The 15086-nt window shown below is 39.8% G+C and overlaps 1 protein-coding gene across 1 annotated transcript; it reads right to left on the reverse strand.

Annotated features, from left to right (window-relative positions):
- Positions 1-1448: 1448 nt before the first annotated feature.
- EAF2 (ELL associated factor 2) lies at positions 1449-14992 on the reverse strand. Its single transcript, XM_074911014.1, has 6 exons — positions 14827-14992; positions 12219-12313; positions 11426-11562; positions 10567-10712; positions 6728-6994; positions 1449-2277 (listed from the first exon to the last, which is right to left on the reverse strand). The coding sequence occupies exons 1-6, from the start codon at positions 14927-14929 to the stop codon at positions 2231-2233; spliced, it is 795 nt and encodes a 264-aa protein (XP_074767115.1). The 5' UTR covers positions 14930-14992; the 3' UTR covers positions 1449-2230.
- Between the last annotated feature and the right edge of the window lie 94 nt (positions 14993-15086).

The following is a 15086-nucleotide window of genomic DNA, read 5'->3' on the forward strand; positions in this document are numbered from 1 at the left end:
GCACCTGTATACACGTGAGTACACTTGTATAGATACAGATAGATTGTACTCAACAGTTTTATCACAGAAGGAATGATTATAAGCCATAAGCACACTTCACTCTCCATGATTTTGGATCTGTCTGGTCATTTCCATACACCCTGAATGCACTTTTATTCAAAAAAACCAGCAGCATTCTGGCTAGAATTAGAATTTAGCATTGGCCTAAAGGAAAGCTTTGGTGCACTGGGGACAGAGGGAAGGCAAAAAGAGGATACTTCTGCTTAAGATGCAGCATTGTCATGCACCCCTTTCTGTTTAGCACACAGGGCTGCTCCTTAGTCCTAAAGTTACCTGCAACATCTCAGCTCCTGACATTGCCCCAGCAGACTTTATTAGCAGCAGGTGCCAAGAACCAAGTACTCTGCTAGAATTCCTGTAATCAACAGTTATGATCCATCAGAAAACTCAATACTCTTTTCCTTGAGAAAGTTCCAAGTAGCTTGCAGGGTGTTATTACATAGCATCCTTCCTCAAGGTTGCTCCTTAGCCCTTTTCTTCTCAAAGACCTGTTGACCCATGGTTATTAATTAACTCTAGTTTTTTCATTTAAGTATAAACAGGAAAATGTTTTGTTTCTTATGGTACCAACTTTAGGAAGCCAGAAGTCTGGCAAGCTGTTACCTGATGCAGAGCATGGACTGGTGCCAAAGTTCGGGGTACAGAGCCCAATGTTTCTGCCTGGTGGTACCAGTAAAGGTTCCTTTGTGAGGGGTGGACATGGTTTTGACCTCTTAATCTGTCTAGAGGTAAGCATGGGCTGACACTCACAGTACTGCTGAGAGAATAAACTAGTCTAGTACCATCTATTTGTATACATTTACTGAGTGTGCATTTTTTCATGTCTGCACATTCAGGCTTACATATAGGATTCAATCCTCACAGTTTAGGCAGAGCTGTGATTCAATCACTACAATCTAGCACAGGAGACTTCTGTGCAAGACTGAGCAGATTCCTCTCATCACAATTCACCCCACAGACTTTTGCTAGTGCCAGTTAAAAACTCTTCAGTCGTAAACTATAGGATTAAACTTGGAATCCTACCTGCAGTTCTTCAGGTCATGAAATATCATTTCAAATGAGGAAAACTATGACTAGGCAAACACCTTTTTTTGTCTAACACAGTGTCATTTATCGATGGCATTTGGATATAATCTGTAATAAACATTCATCAGTCCACTAGTACCACCACAAACTTTTGGCGAGCTCTTATTAGGGCTTGTCTCAATGTAGGCAAAAGCAACAAACATTTAAGTCCTGCAGACGGGGCGGGGAGTCCGTATTAGCTACCGTTTCACTGCTTCCTATTTCCCTGCATGACCCTTTCACTGGCATGACTACTATAGTTAGAAAGTGGAACTCTTAACCAGTAAAAATAGAATCAGACACATGAAAATTATAAATATTGCTTTATTAAATTACTTTTATATTCCTACAAAGAAATTTTCTGATTTCCGTTACAGAATTAAATGAAGGAAATTCATTGCTGTCTCTGCAGTTATCTAAATTCAGATACAAAAAGGTTGTAAAAAGACCAGCCTATTCAAGTTACATAAAAAAAGGCAAAGAATAGACAAGTTCCCTTAGGAATCTTGAGGCTCAGAGATATAAAGTCCTATAATACAATGAAATTAAGAATTCAGCAATGTGTTGAACAATTGTAAACTGTAACTGCACTAGTGGACCACATTATTCAGCAGTTTCCTTAAAGGTATGAACTGTGAACTGAACAAACAGTGTAGCTGACACAGCAGACCTCATTTAGTTGTTCTCCCTTTCACTCCCTCCAAGTAAAAGTTGTGAGATCAGCATTCAGCATTTAAATGATAGGAAGGAAACTTGCCTCCATAAATATCAGAAATTTCTCCATTCCATGACTATTTATATAAAGTAACTAGCTGTTACAAATCAGTTTCAAGTAAAACAGGTGGCTGAGGCAAAAATAATCAAAATCAGATCATACACAATTTTACTGTAAATACAGTAATTTGAAAGATAAACACATAACCATAGCACTGACAGGATATCAATGCTGCTGTATGATAGATGTGATGTGTCAGTAGAAAATTAGGATGTCTATTATCAAAATCGAGGACATTCATTCCAGTCTCTGGTAATCTAATCTTAGTGCAAAACAGATGCTAAGACACATTTAGCAAAAAAGGTGATACATTTAAGGCCAAAAATTTGTTCAGTCATCACTATCGCTTCCAGATTCACTCAGCTGCAAGTCATTTCCTAGAAGAAAGAGAGAGTCATCGTATTAGTCATTTTCAAGGAAATACTGGTCTTCTTTCAAGCTATTCCCTTTCCCAATTAAAAGCTTACAAAAACTAATACCAAACAGGTAAGGAGGGTTGGACTAGATGATCTTTAAAGGTCCCTTCTAACCCAAACTATTCTATGATAAGAGAATAAATCGGTATAGAACCAAACTCCCCAGTGGCAGAACTTTAGAGGTCACTTTTCTACAATTTTAGAATCTTGGCAAGGAAGCCATTAGCTTATTAGCCACAAGTGCATTTATTTAATATCACCAGATCACAAAAAAGACAACACCTAGCTATCTTTGCCACCCACATTTTCATGCTTCATAAGGGAAAACTGCTGGTGAATGCAGTTTTGTGAAAAACAAGTTGTTGGTTGGTTGGTTGTTGGTTTTTTTTGAAACACATCTGAATGCTACTCAGCTGTGCTTGAAAACAGAGTGGTGTCTCAATCAAGAGCAGCAGCTCTTTGATGTACCATTTAAAGATGTATCAGTGACCTACTATTTCAAACAGGTTTTGGAACAAGTGAACAAACAAAACATCAAAAGAAATTTTACACAGCACTTTAATTTGGTGGCTATATATATTTCAAAATGGGGAAGTAAGAAGGACTACATTGTGCTTGCAATGGATGTCCATAAGCTTAGGGGGTGGGAGGGAGGGAATCTTTCCAGGATGACAGATAACTAACAAAAAATACAGCAGCATGCTATACAGAATCTACATCATATCTAGCAACTTCCCACTCAGTTTTAAGAATCTGTTCCAACTAGTATGCTTTTATTCACACCTCCCTTGCCAAACAGCCATTAAAAAAGGGGAAAAAAAAAAAAAGAAAGAAATGCATCTCAGGTTGTGCCAAAATGACCTAAAAAGCAAAGAAAAAGTAGGCACACTATTTTCACATGCCCTTTCCTCAGCTGCAGCACCCTTCACAGATCACTTTTGCAGATGGGTAAAAAAGTAACCTCAGGAGGGTAAACCCAACAAGACACCCAGATTGGATCTTTTGTTATCAGGCATATCATTTCTGCTAGAACACTGAAGTCTTTAACATGGCTGCATTTAGCCTTCCTTTGTTTTCCACTATGTCATCACTAAAGCTTAGAAAGTGGTACATGATTCTCTGCAACAAAACAGAAAACACTTTATATAAGGCAAGAATAGTGAAGATGGCTGTTTCCAGCAATCTTTAAAGTACTACTGTAGACAAATTTTTTCCAATCCTCTATATGGAGACAACATTTACAGCTGTATCATTTTAATATAAATTTTAGAAGCAATTTTGGAAGAACAAAATTAAGTAATTTGTCAATAATTATTATTCAGGACAGTATATTACCCTAAGAAAGAATGTTTCAAGGCGGAGAATGGCATTAGTAAATTAAACTCATGCATTTATCACTCAAAGGAAAACTTGCAGTGAATTCTTAGAAATCCCAGCCCTGTTATGCACTACCTACTTTAGAAGAGGACTGGGAGTACGAACAAGAAGATAACCTTCCAAATAGTGATTCTGCAGCCTTCAAAAGTTATTTCGACATAGTTAATAGAAATTGCACAAACCCTGTAACACCAGCCAAAAATACCAATGCTTGTGAAAATCAGCAGATGGGAAAAGCAAGAACTCCAAGTTCCAGAGTCAGAAATACTGTATTAGAATTTACTTTAGGGAGAACATTCCACCCCATTTTTATAACTCTACCTCCAAAAAATACCTTCAGAGAGATGGCAAAATAAAGCAGACTAGAGCTGGTAGTTTTCAGATGGGTTTGGTCCAAGAATGGAAAGTTCATCTAACTAGTACTCTTAAGAAACATCTAGAATGTTGTACTGATAAGGCAGCAATAAAGTGGGGAAAGCTTGAATTCAGTTTTCACTGTGCCAGTTGCTTATTAGCAATATTAATTGGGGAAATAGATCGCACTGCAAATTACAACATTTTCTAGACTTTTAAATCAGTGACTATAATACATAGAATTCTGGCAAGTTATAGGAGACAGGGAAACTCATAGGAGTGACCTGTGTTTCACAGATCTTAGTGGTCACACCAACACCAAACTATAAAGAGAAAATTATTTCATGACTAGCTGCTTGTACCAGCACCAAGTACCAAAAGAAGTGAAGTTGTGCTGAATACTACAACTACATACAGAATGCAAGGCCCCAGAACAGCCAATCTATGCCATTTTTTATTTGGGAAATTATTTAACATAAGTCTTGCTTAAACAAAAAGTAGGCATAAAGCAACATATGATCAAATATTTATGAAGAACAGATTCATGAGTGCCACCATTTACAAACTTTGTAATAAGGCAAGTTTCTGAAGGTAAAAAGGGGGAAAAGAAGTATTTTGAGGGTGAGGGGCAATCTTCAGCCCTGGATTCCTGAAGAGGTAAATTATGTATAACTGGACAGAAGTATTTGGTTACCATGCTCTAGACACTACCTACTGTGCTTTCCAAGTTCCACAAAACCTCAGCTGTATGATTTCTACATGTAAGATGAAACTCAGCTCTCTAAGCCTTCCCCAGCCTTCTGCCTGCACACAACAAGCCAAAGTAAATCTTCACTAGTTACCCACTATGGCCCCGATTCTACAGAGGTGCACAAAACTAGTCATGCACACAAGTGATCAAATCTCAAAACTGGATTAGACAAGCAAATAGCTTGTGCTGACAGTTGTTGATTCATTATTTTATTTTTGTAAAACATTATTTGAGATGGAAGAAACGACTGTACAGGACCCTGACTGAGAATTCTTGCCATTCAATCTAGAACCATGTGCTATCCATTTAGTTTCTCCATGTTTCGCTCTCCTGCCAAATTCCCTCAGCAAGGGAGCTAGAGAAACACATTCTCCTTGAAAGTAACTGTTTTGATCTTTGTATAGTTGAAGTGTATTTTAAGTGTTAACCATACTGGAAGTTGGGGACAGAATCGTTTTAGGCAGTAAAATAGATCTTTAATCATAACAGAAGTAAATGGGATTAAGCTAAAGATCTAGGCAAGATCAGATAGTCAAGCTACTTGATGCTACAAAAGTTCCACCTGTCAACGTGGTCCTCGAGTACCATCTTCCCCTGTAACAGTTTTGATGTTGTCATGCTTTAAGCAGCGTTTTCTCACTATGACTGTTGAAACTGGTGGACTTGGCCACCTGTACTTGTAAGCGTATTTCTCAGTGGAAGCTTTGCCAGCTGGGATTCTGTCACTGGGGATAGAGCTTAATCTCGTTTTCATAACAGTTTTATTTAAAGCACGAAGAACAGGAAATCCCATTTGTGAATAAGGGTTGAAATAAACGGCATACTCTTAAGTTACGCAAATTATAAACACGAAGACATTGTTCTCTACAGTGACAGTAAAATGAAGGCAGCATTTAGTCCTTTGCACATGAAGTCACAGGACTTTTCAGTCTGATCTTATCTGTTAATGCAGTACATAAATAACCAGTACAGATATTTAATTAAATATTTAAATACTAGCTAAAAAACCCCCAACTGTTCATGTTATCCATGAAGTATTGAAATAAAAGCAGATCTGCCAGAGTCTAACATTTCAGTGTAACAAGTTTACATATAAATGGTAAACCTTAGAGATCTCAGGCTGCAAACCAGGGTTGATGGGAATCTCTTCAAACCAGGATCCTGCAAGCTAAGTACCTAATTAAAAATGTAATCATTTTCAGAGTCACCATAGCTTAATATTTACTTCTGTGTCTGAATACTCCTGCTATTTAGGTAGCAAATTTAAGATTCTCTACCTAGTGAGATTTTTTTTTTCTGTCTAAACTCTCCTTTTCTGAATACACTGAGCATTCAATTCCAGGCTGTGCAGCAACCACTTCTTAAAGAATATCACAGCTACTCTTCAAATTACATTTTTAGTTGCCTGAATGGGTGAAATAAGATAGTATCACCTGAAAGCAAACTACCTCCTTCCTCATATGCAAAGGACAGTTTTTGCCATGCTGTCCAGTGGAACAGTGCCATGAATAACAGTAACTGGAGTAGCTAAGAATACACCATCTTTTCTGTAATTTGAGTATTGTGAGTATAGTATCTTTCCCATAGCTCTACCCAAGAAATTATAAGTATATGTTTTGGGAATGCCCTGTTAGTTCAAATATTTTCAATACAAAATTACTGTTCTCTAGGCCCAATGTATATAACTGGGAGGAAGCCAGAAGAGCTTAAGAAATATTTTCAACTGCATCAGCTTTAATTTAATACCTCTGGGGACCAAGAACCTTCTAGCCCAGTGTCTAATTCAGACTGCTGCTGAACAATCATACCCTAGCATCACTTCCCACAGTTTTAATTATAACAGAGACATACTTAAAAACAATATGGTTTCCTTTCAGAATCTTGATGTCTGGAATTGTGCACTAAGAAAAGAACAGTCTTTGTACTTACGTAGTGTATTCATCATATGACCACTGCTCTCTTGGGATCTGTTCTGACTGGCATCTTTGTCAGGGACAGCCTGTTGTGGTATGGCAGACACAGTAGGCTGTGGCTGCAAATATGGCATTGACATAGGAAGAGAGGGCTTCATTTCCTCATCTTCAGAATCACTAGAACTATTTTCACTACTAGATGAAGAGGATGAAGAACTTTTAGAGTCAGATGAACTGTCAGAGCTACTCAGCTGGTCCATGATACTGGCTTCTGCTTTTAGCTCTGAAAACAATAGGATTTTTTTCTCAGTTAACATTCATCATAATTGACATATAAGAAGGAGAGGAAAAAATAATAAAACAGAAAAATCAACAATAGAAGTCAGGTCCATGCATTATAACAACTGAAAAAAAAAACCCAAAACCCCCAAAACTCCCCAGAACAAGGAAAAGGGCACAAGCAAGCATCCAACCTATCACATGGTTTTCTTCTCTTGTAAATTGGGCACTTTCTCCCTTTCAAGCCAAGTGTTAGAACAAGGGTGACTGTAAACCCAGATGATAACCCCACATTCCACAGGGTAGTGCATCCCACATAGCCTTTAATTTCTGCAACTCACAGATAAGTTAGCCGTAAGATGTCTGCAGTTGCACCCAAAATGCCTTCCAGCAGTTCAGCATTACAATCAATACACTTGGTTGGACTATGTGACATTTTGTTCAAAACCAAGTTAAGCATAAAGAATATCTAAATGAGCTGTCCACAGTTAACTATTAGGAAGTTTTCACCACATCCTAGTTCTCTTCATAGTTTGGGTTGGGTTTTTTTTTGTTTGCTTATGGGTTGGTTTGTTGGTTTTTTTTTTTGGGGGGGGGGGGGGGGGGAGCTAGAACAACTTGAGGCAGACAAGAAATACTGAAAATCAACTGATCAAATTAACAGACTCAAACTAACCAACTTGCATTCTTCATAAATTAACTCACCTTACTACAGTAATATTTAGGAGAGTATGACTGGATAGATCATGCTGCACAGCATATGCATTTTTGATATATACTAGCTGAAGTCCAACATACAGAGGAAGTTAAGTTTTGCAAAAAAGAGTACATATAATAATTGTGCAAAACAGGGGTGCTGCTGAAGTGAAAAGTCTTAAACAGGCCACTGAATCATGGTGGCTAGAGATTTTATACAGTGACTTAAGGAGTTACACAGAGTACTGAAGTTCATCATTATAAAAGACTGTAACTATCCAGACATTTGTTAAGATGGTCTTACAAGGACTTGGAATACTTCAGGAACAGCTTTGATATAACAGTCATAAAAAGCAAGTAGGAGAGTGGCTCATCTCACTTCCAATTTACCCAATACAGGAAAACAGGTTGAAGATGAAAGTCGCCAAGATGCAAGATGGCTCAGAGCTTAATCAAGAGAAAGGAGAACAAAAGAACAAGCTTCTACACAAATTTCCATTAAGCCTTCCAATTCTGAGTTATCAAAGGCCATTCTAAAGGAAAGGTACTTAGGTGAGTCTGCCTTATCAAAGCCCAGTCTAAAGCAAAATGGTGTTCAGGAAAAAAGGCACCTGAAAAAATTCAGCTACAAGGACAAATTAACCCAGTGCCAAGGAAGAACAGAAAGTACAATAAAAGACCATACTGGCTGACTCAAACATAAGGAAAGAAAGGAAAGATGAGGGGAACGGGAAAAAAAAAGAAAGGAAGCATCCTCCTGTTACTAAGGACATGTATAAGAGAAGAGCTTAAGAACAGATGACAGAAAAGCCAAGGCAAACATTAGGATGTAGCTAGCAGAATGATCAAGAAGTCATTTCAAAATTAATTCTAGAGAAGATAGAGAAGAAGGGCCAAAGAAACAACTGATCTACCACACATCTGGAGTTGTAAACTGAAAGATACCACTCAAGTCCTATGCATTTAATTCCACTTCCTCCTTGCTCTCACCAACGTGTAATAAGAAAAATTCTAAATGAAAGGCTAACAGTTCATACCAAAATCAGGAATAAGATCTCAGCCTTGAATTTTGACGTAATTTAATCTGACAGAATTTAAATTAAGTATTTTCAAACAGTGAGGGAAGGGCTGTACATATACTAGAGAACAAAGGTAGAGTGCTTTTTCCCCCACCCAAGAAAACAAAGTTAGTAACAAATTCAAGGTAGCATACTTCAGCAGGAATAGTCAATTACACAACCGTGGGATGAAGAACAACTAAATAGGCAATGCTTCTGAAGAGCCTGTGAGTTACAGTGGATCACTACACACAGTTCTACCACAGTGTGCCGTTGCAGAAATGACAAGAGTTACAGTGGGACATGATACTAGTCTTTGTGTATAAAGATGAATAGTGCCTGTAAGACAGTCTTATTGCACAACTCAGCACTGATAAAGCCTTAGCTGAAACAGTAAATGTATTTAGGCACTACATTTCAGGAAGCTTTTGGCCTTATTGTAAGATAGCTAAAGGAGAGTAACAACGAATCAGGTATCCAGAAAACTTAACTTCTAAGGAAAGATTGAACCAGCTGACATTATTTTACATTAAAAAATGGAAGAGACATAGCAGCTTCTGAGTACATGAAGGACTGCTCAAAAGCAGCAAAGTAATCTGGTCTATACTTGCATGATAAACATCAAATTAGGAATGGGCTTACTGTCAGCTTTTGTATTAGGAAGAACCTGAACAGTAAGGAGAACAAAACCCTGGAATGGTTTGCCAGAGAAGAACACAGGATTTGTCACTGAAGGCTTTAAGAATAAGTTAAAAAATAATGTCAGAGATATGACTTTAGGATAGAAGGATGGACTAGATAAAAGGTCCCTAACATCCCTATTCGTCAATTATTCCGCATTCTTTAGTAGTACTCAAAATTGGACTGACACGACACAAGAGTTTGATACATATTGGCAGCCACTTTGGTGACTTGCAATGTTTGACACCACCACTCCCCCCAAAGAAGCAGACCACCAAGAAAAAGCATCATTTTATTCCATGCGCTCAAATTCTCCTTCGCCTTCGCAACCTTAGAGGTATTCTAGTACTGTTCTGTAGTACAGATTTCTGGTCAGAATTCAAGACCAAAATGGGAAAAAACCCCAACCTTCATAACGATACAACTAAAAAAAATCTGTTTAAAGGAATCCAGAACATCTTGGGAGGCAGATGTCAATTCCAGTCAATGAAACAGCCACTTGTCAGCATTTCTGTAGCAAGTAATTACCACCTGCCATCCTCCTTGTCCTCCAAAAGGAAGTAAGGCCTCCTATTAAGTGAAATATGAGTGTTGCACCAAACCAGAGTCTCTCAAGAATACAGTACATGGCACTGTTCATGGGTTGATTTATGCAAGTTTTTAGCTGTCTTTTTCACTGGAACCTCATCTTTCACTAGGTCTTATCCGGTAACTTAAAATGTATTTTGAGTTGCAAAGCACTGTAACCTATATGTTTGCTGAGTGCAGAGAAAGAATGAGGAGCGATGTCAAGATGGAAGTGACTCAGATGGCTCCAGTGCCACAATACAACCTACTATATACTTGATTAAAGTAGCAGCAGAAGAAAGGAGAGCAAGCAGTGATAGCCTTGGCATTACTAGGCCATTAGAATGGTTCATCCAATGTTTTTACCTTAGCAAGTTTCAAATACTGCTTTGTTACCACTTGAGCCAGAGTGGTATTTCCATATCCAGGTAAAGTGTTTATATAATCAGATTCTTGTGTGAATCTCAAATTAAAAACAAAACAAAACCCACACAAACAAAAAAACCTTGGCTCTTAAAAACTAATTGCTAGTTAAGAGCAAAGTTTCTCAAACTTATGAGCCCGTGGGGCTTACCTCGTTCAATATCATCCATAGGAGAAGACGGAAACATCTTTTCTTTTGACGGAGAATTTTTAACATTGTTTGGAACCTTAGTTGCATTTCTCATTTGCTGCTGTTGCTGCTCTATGCGAGACTGGACTTTACTGCTTCCTTCAGCTCTGTGTGTCAAAGCAAAAGATTTTTAACTTCTAGAAGACAAGATGCAAGGAAAAATGCAAGAATACAGTACCTTAAATTATGGAATTATTTGTCATGCCTTTCTAAATAGCATCACATTAGATTCCTAGTAACGTTATTTACTGCATATAATTATATAGAGATGTATTAAAAATTGTTTTTTAATACAGTGCTAATAACTTTCTAACCCTTTGTCAGTTGATTTGTTTTTTTACCTGGCTACCCAGGATCACTTAAATCTGCTGGAAATTACTTATATGGACTCTACAGCAGAAAAAAAATATTCAAAAACTTGGTACAAGAAAAACAAGCCATTAATATTACTGAAACATGTCACAATTGATCTTTTTTTATTTCCTCATTTAGAAGTCAGAAGACAGCAGGCAAGCTACTTTCCAAACAGATTTTTTTTTCTCCCTACTCATCAGAAAATAGTTACCATATCTTTCAACAACGTGACAGTTTTAAGTTAAAAAATTCAGTCAAACAAACAAACATTCCCATTTCTTCCACCAGTCAAGACTTGAAAGCTGTGAAGTCAGCATTTCACTCTACTGAACAAGGCCAGGTACTTTCTAAAAATGATGTTTTGCCAAAAATAGTAATGGATGGTTATGTATCTCAATTTAGGCTCATTAACAAATCGATTTTCACAATGAGTAAAGCACAGCTGTTTCTCCTGTAAATCACCCACCTGGTTTTTTTCACAGTGATGTTGCTACTAAGTTTCTCTAGACGACATTCTCCAGTGTCATGGTTGATAATTAAGATACATTCTTTTAGGTAAGGCTTCTTTGAGCCCTTGAACACAGTCACTGGTGGAGTTGAGCCCTGTTAAATCAGAAGTCCATTAAGTGTTACTCCTATAGCTTTTTTTTTTTTATTAGAAACAGCAATCCATCACAGTGATGACAAGTTCACTACAAGTGATCACTTCTAGCCTTTAAAAATGTTATCAGTTAATTCTGATTAAGCCACGACCAAAAGCAGCTGAGGTTTGACTGCAACGGGATTTCACCCAGCTTAGCTTAGTTTGAAACTGACTGAATGCTTATTTCCCAAGGAGAGCACACCCTTCGTAGGACTCCTTTTACCAAAAGGGGTTTTAGTTACCATATCAGCAGAGCAGTAAAGCATGGCAGGTAGTAAATTTTCGCTTTCCAGTCTTTCCTGCTTTAGAACTGCACTAGAACCATAAATACCAAGGGGAAACTCGCGCTGCCAACATCCACATGAAGCTTTTCTGTGTATGCAACACTTCTGGGTCATCCTACAGCATATTTTCAATGCAGTGAATAGGCTTAAAGTTACAACACAGGTGTTTAACCTTTAGATCTTTTGTAATTTTACATACTTAGAACAATTGTTTCTCTACTCAAAAAAATCTCACAAGCAGCTCTGAAGCTTCCTATCCTTCTACATTCAGTGTATGACAATAAAATAAATAGTTCCCTTAGGTCTGCCACTCTTCAGCCACCCCCACTCACCTCAATATTTGGCAGTGTTATTGTCACCTGTTCACCTTTGCCAACTTCAAGGTCTCCTTCACAGGACATATCAATAGATGCAGGCTTAAAGTCATCTAAATATAAAACCAAACTGGATTATTTACAGGGATTTTCAGGAATCTTATAAATGTAGACACCTTTTAATTGCAGTTGGAGGCTATTAAGTTAAAGCCTTTTTTTTTGCTAGTGTATCATCTACCATTTCCCTGAACAGATCATTCCATAAGTCAGTAGAATTCAAAGTCAAGATGGTTTTCTCAAGGTTCAGGATAGGTGGTAAAACCTTTCAGTTAAAATTAGAAAAATGCTTTTAGGTTTTAATGGATAATAGATGAATGAGCTGTGTTATATTTCAAAAGATAAATCCTCACACCATTACTTTCAGAAAAATAAATAAATAGTTCTTGAAAATGTTGATCCCAAACATAGGAGATTTAGACAAGTGACTGAAAATGCAAAGAACATCAATCCTCAGTATCTATTTCTGTATCCATTTCCTATTTCACCATAGCATGCATGTCAGAAGCTGACCAAAACTTGATTTTCAGTGTATTTTTCAAAAGCTAAATTACTTCTTAATTAAATATTAATTTACTTTTTATCTTTTTGAACATCTGAAGTACCGATTAAAATAAGTTTTAAACAAAAGAAGATACCAACTTCTAGTCCTTTTAAAAAAATCCAAGATGTTGAAAATGAGCATGTGTTCAGGCATCAGCACTGCAGCTATGTAACATACCATTACCTGTAAATTATTTCCACCATAAATGAATTGGGAAGGGCTACAGCTAAAAGGCCTGCCTGCACAGATCTAGGGCAATAGGACTGCATCGAGAGGCTCTGCAAGGCACGTGGTAAAATATGTGGGTTTGAACCCATGGGTCCAGCAACCACAGGGCAGCCTTGCACAGCACCCTGTTGCAGCTGATGAGAGGCACGGAGGGATCAGGCGCGTAAAGGGGACCCATCCGACGGCACGCTGCTTGGCCACAGCGCAGCACACACTCCTCACCTCACAACCCGTCATGTCACCCGCTGCTGGGCACCAGCGCTGTTGAGACTGGGAGCTTCCCAGCTCAGTAACGCTGCCGGCAGCCCACGGCCAGGCGGCACAGACCACAGCTGGGAGCCGCGGCTCCGGCCTGCGCACCAACCGGGCAAGAAAGCCAAGCTTCAAGAGGTGGTGGGCAGGACTACACACGCAGCAGAAGGCTTTGAGCTAAGACACAGGTAACAGCCCCTGCTAACCTTGTTCACAGCAAAACCTCACACGTCATCTTACAGGGATAGGCATACAACAGCTCCAAAGTTTCTCATTGAATTAGAGAGCGTTTGCTTTAATATATGGCTATGGGGTGGTTAATACTTTAGAAAATTAAGATACTGGTTCCAGCGTCCATAAACGGACTTCTGATCTTAACTTTTAACCAGCAGATGTCTTCCCCTTTACTCATTTGTTAACAAAGCCTTCAGGTGTCAGAGAAGGATATTTTCGTGTTTGTTTGACAGAACAGGAGGAACGTGCCAGTTTCTGTCTCATTTGTTGGAAAGGAAGAGAGATTTCAAAACAGATTTCAGAATAAATCATCAGATTACAGGAGTCAGCAAGAAATCATAAGGGTAGGAGGTACCAGACGTGGTTTTTACTCCTCTTTAAAATTAGGGTAAATTTCAAGTTACAGCATTTGTTTAAATACATTTATAGCTTTTGCCCACTCCCTCCCCTCTCCTCCCCTCCCACAGTTGCAGACAATCCTACTAAGTGCTGTTCCATTTGCTCACAGAAAGCACATTACCCATCTCGCTGCACTGCGTGAAAGCATACGGGACATTCTCCAGAGAGCGTACGTGAGCCTGAATCTTGGGGATCGGTCTATAAATAATGAGACATCAAAACCAGAAGCAGCAGTCCTAAATTACCAGAACTATAATCCTGAGAGCATTTGTTTCCTAGCTACCCTCAGAATCTTTGAGCACACACCTCTCTAGATAGTAATTATGTACTCAGGGAGGGTATACCAGCTTTGTGATTAATACTGCCTTCAACCTTTGATTGCTGAATTGTACTTAACTTCTAAAAACGAAGCGCAAGGAAAGAGGGCAAAGCCAGAGCTGCAGCCTAATTCGGTTTTCAGAAGAACCGCATCGAGACGTTAATTCCAGATGCAAAAGGTGTAAAAACTGAAGTCAACACTCAGAAAGTAGCGAGGGGCAGTACCGGGGATACCACAGCTGTATCCCTACCACCTCACCAGCTCTCAGGAGAGACTGAAACCTGACTCGCGACGCCCTGCTCCCGAAATCCCACACCGGCACCCCAGCCATAGGTTCCCAAGGTGTACCCCAAAATCTCCAAGGTTTGCCACGCTGCCACTCATCCTCCCTCCCTTCCCCCCCGACGGCCGGACAGGCCTGCTCCGACCCACCCTCCGCTTCAACCCACCGGGCCTACGAGCCCGGGCAGCCTCCCCACCCCTCAGGGGAGCGTTGGGCGCGGGGGTCGGGGGGGGGGGGGCACTCCGTGCCCCCCCCCCCCGACCCCCGTGCCCAACGCTCCCCTGAGGTGCTGCCCCAACCCCACGCTCACAGCGGACGGTGTGGAAGGCGCAGCGCGGCTGCTTCTCGAAGCTCTCGCCCAGCTTCAACACCCGCGCCTTAGGGTCGAAAACCGACGGGGTCGCGGCGCTCATCGCGACGCCTCAGACCATGGCGAACCCGAGCGGCCGCCGCCGCCGCCGCCGAACATCCCTCGCACCGCCCGGACACGCCCACAACCCCCCTCCGCCTCCACCGCCGTTAGGCCCCGCCCATCCCCGCTTCCAACTGGCCGCCGCCGGCGAAGCCCCG

This window comes from Athene noctua, chromosome 7, assembly GCF_965140245.1.
Source record: "Athene noctua chromosome 7, bAthNoc1.hap1.1, whole genome shotgun sequence".
NCBI classification, from domain to species: Eukaryota; Metazoa; Chordata; class Aves; order Strigiformes; family Strigidae; genus Athene; species Athene noctua.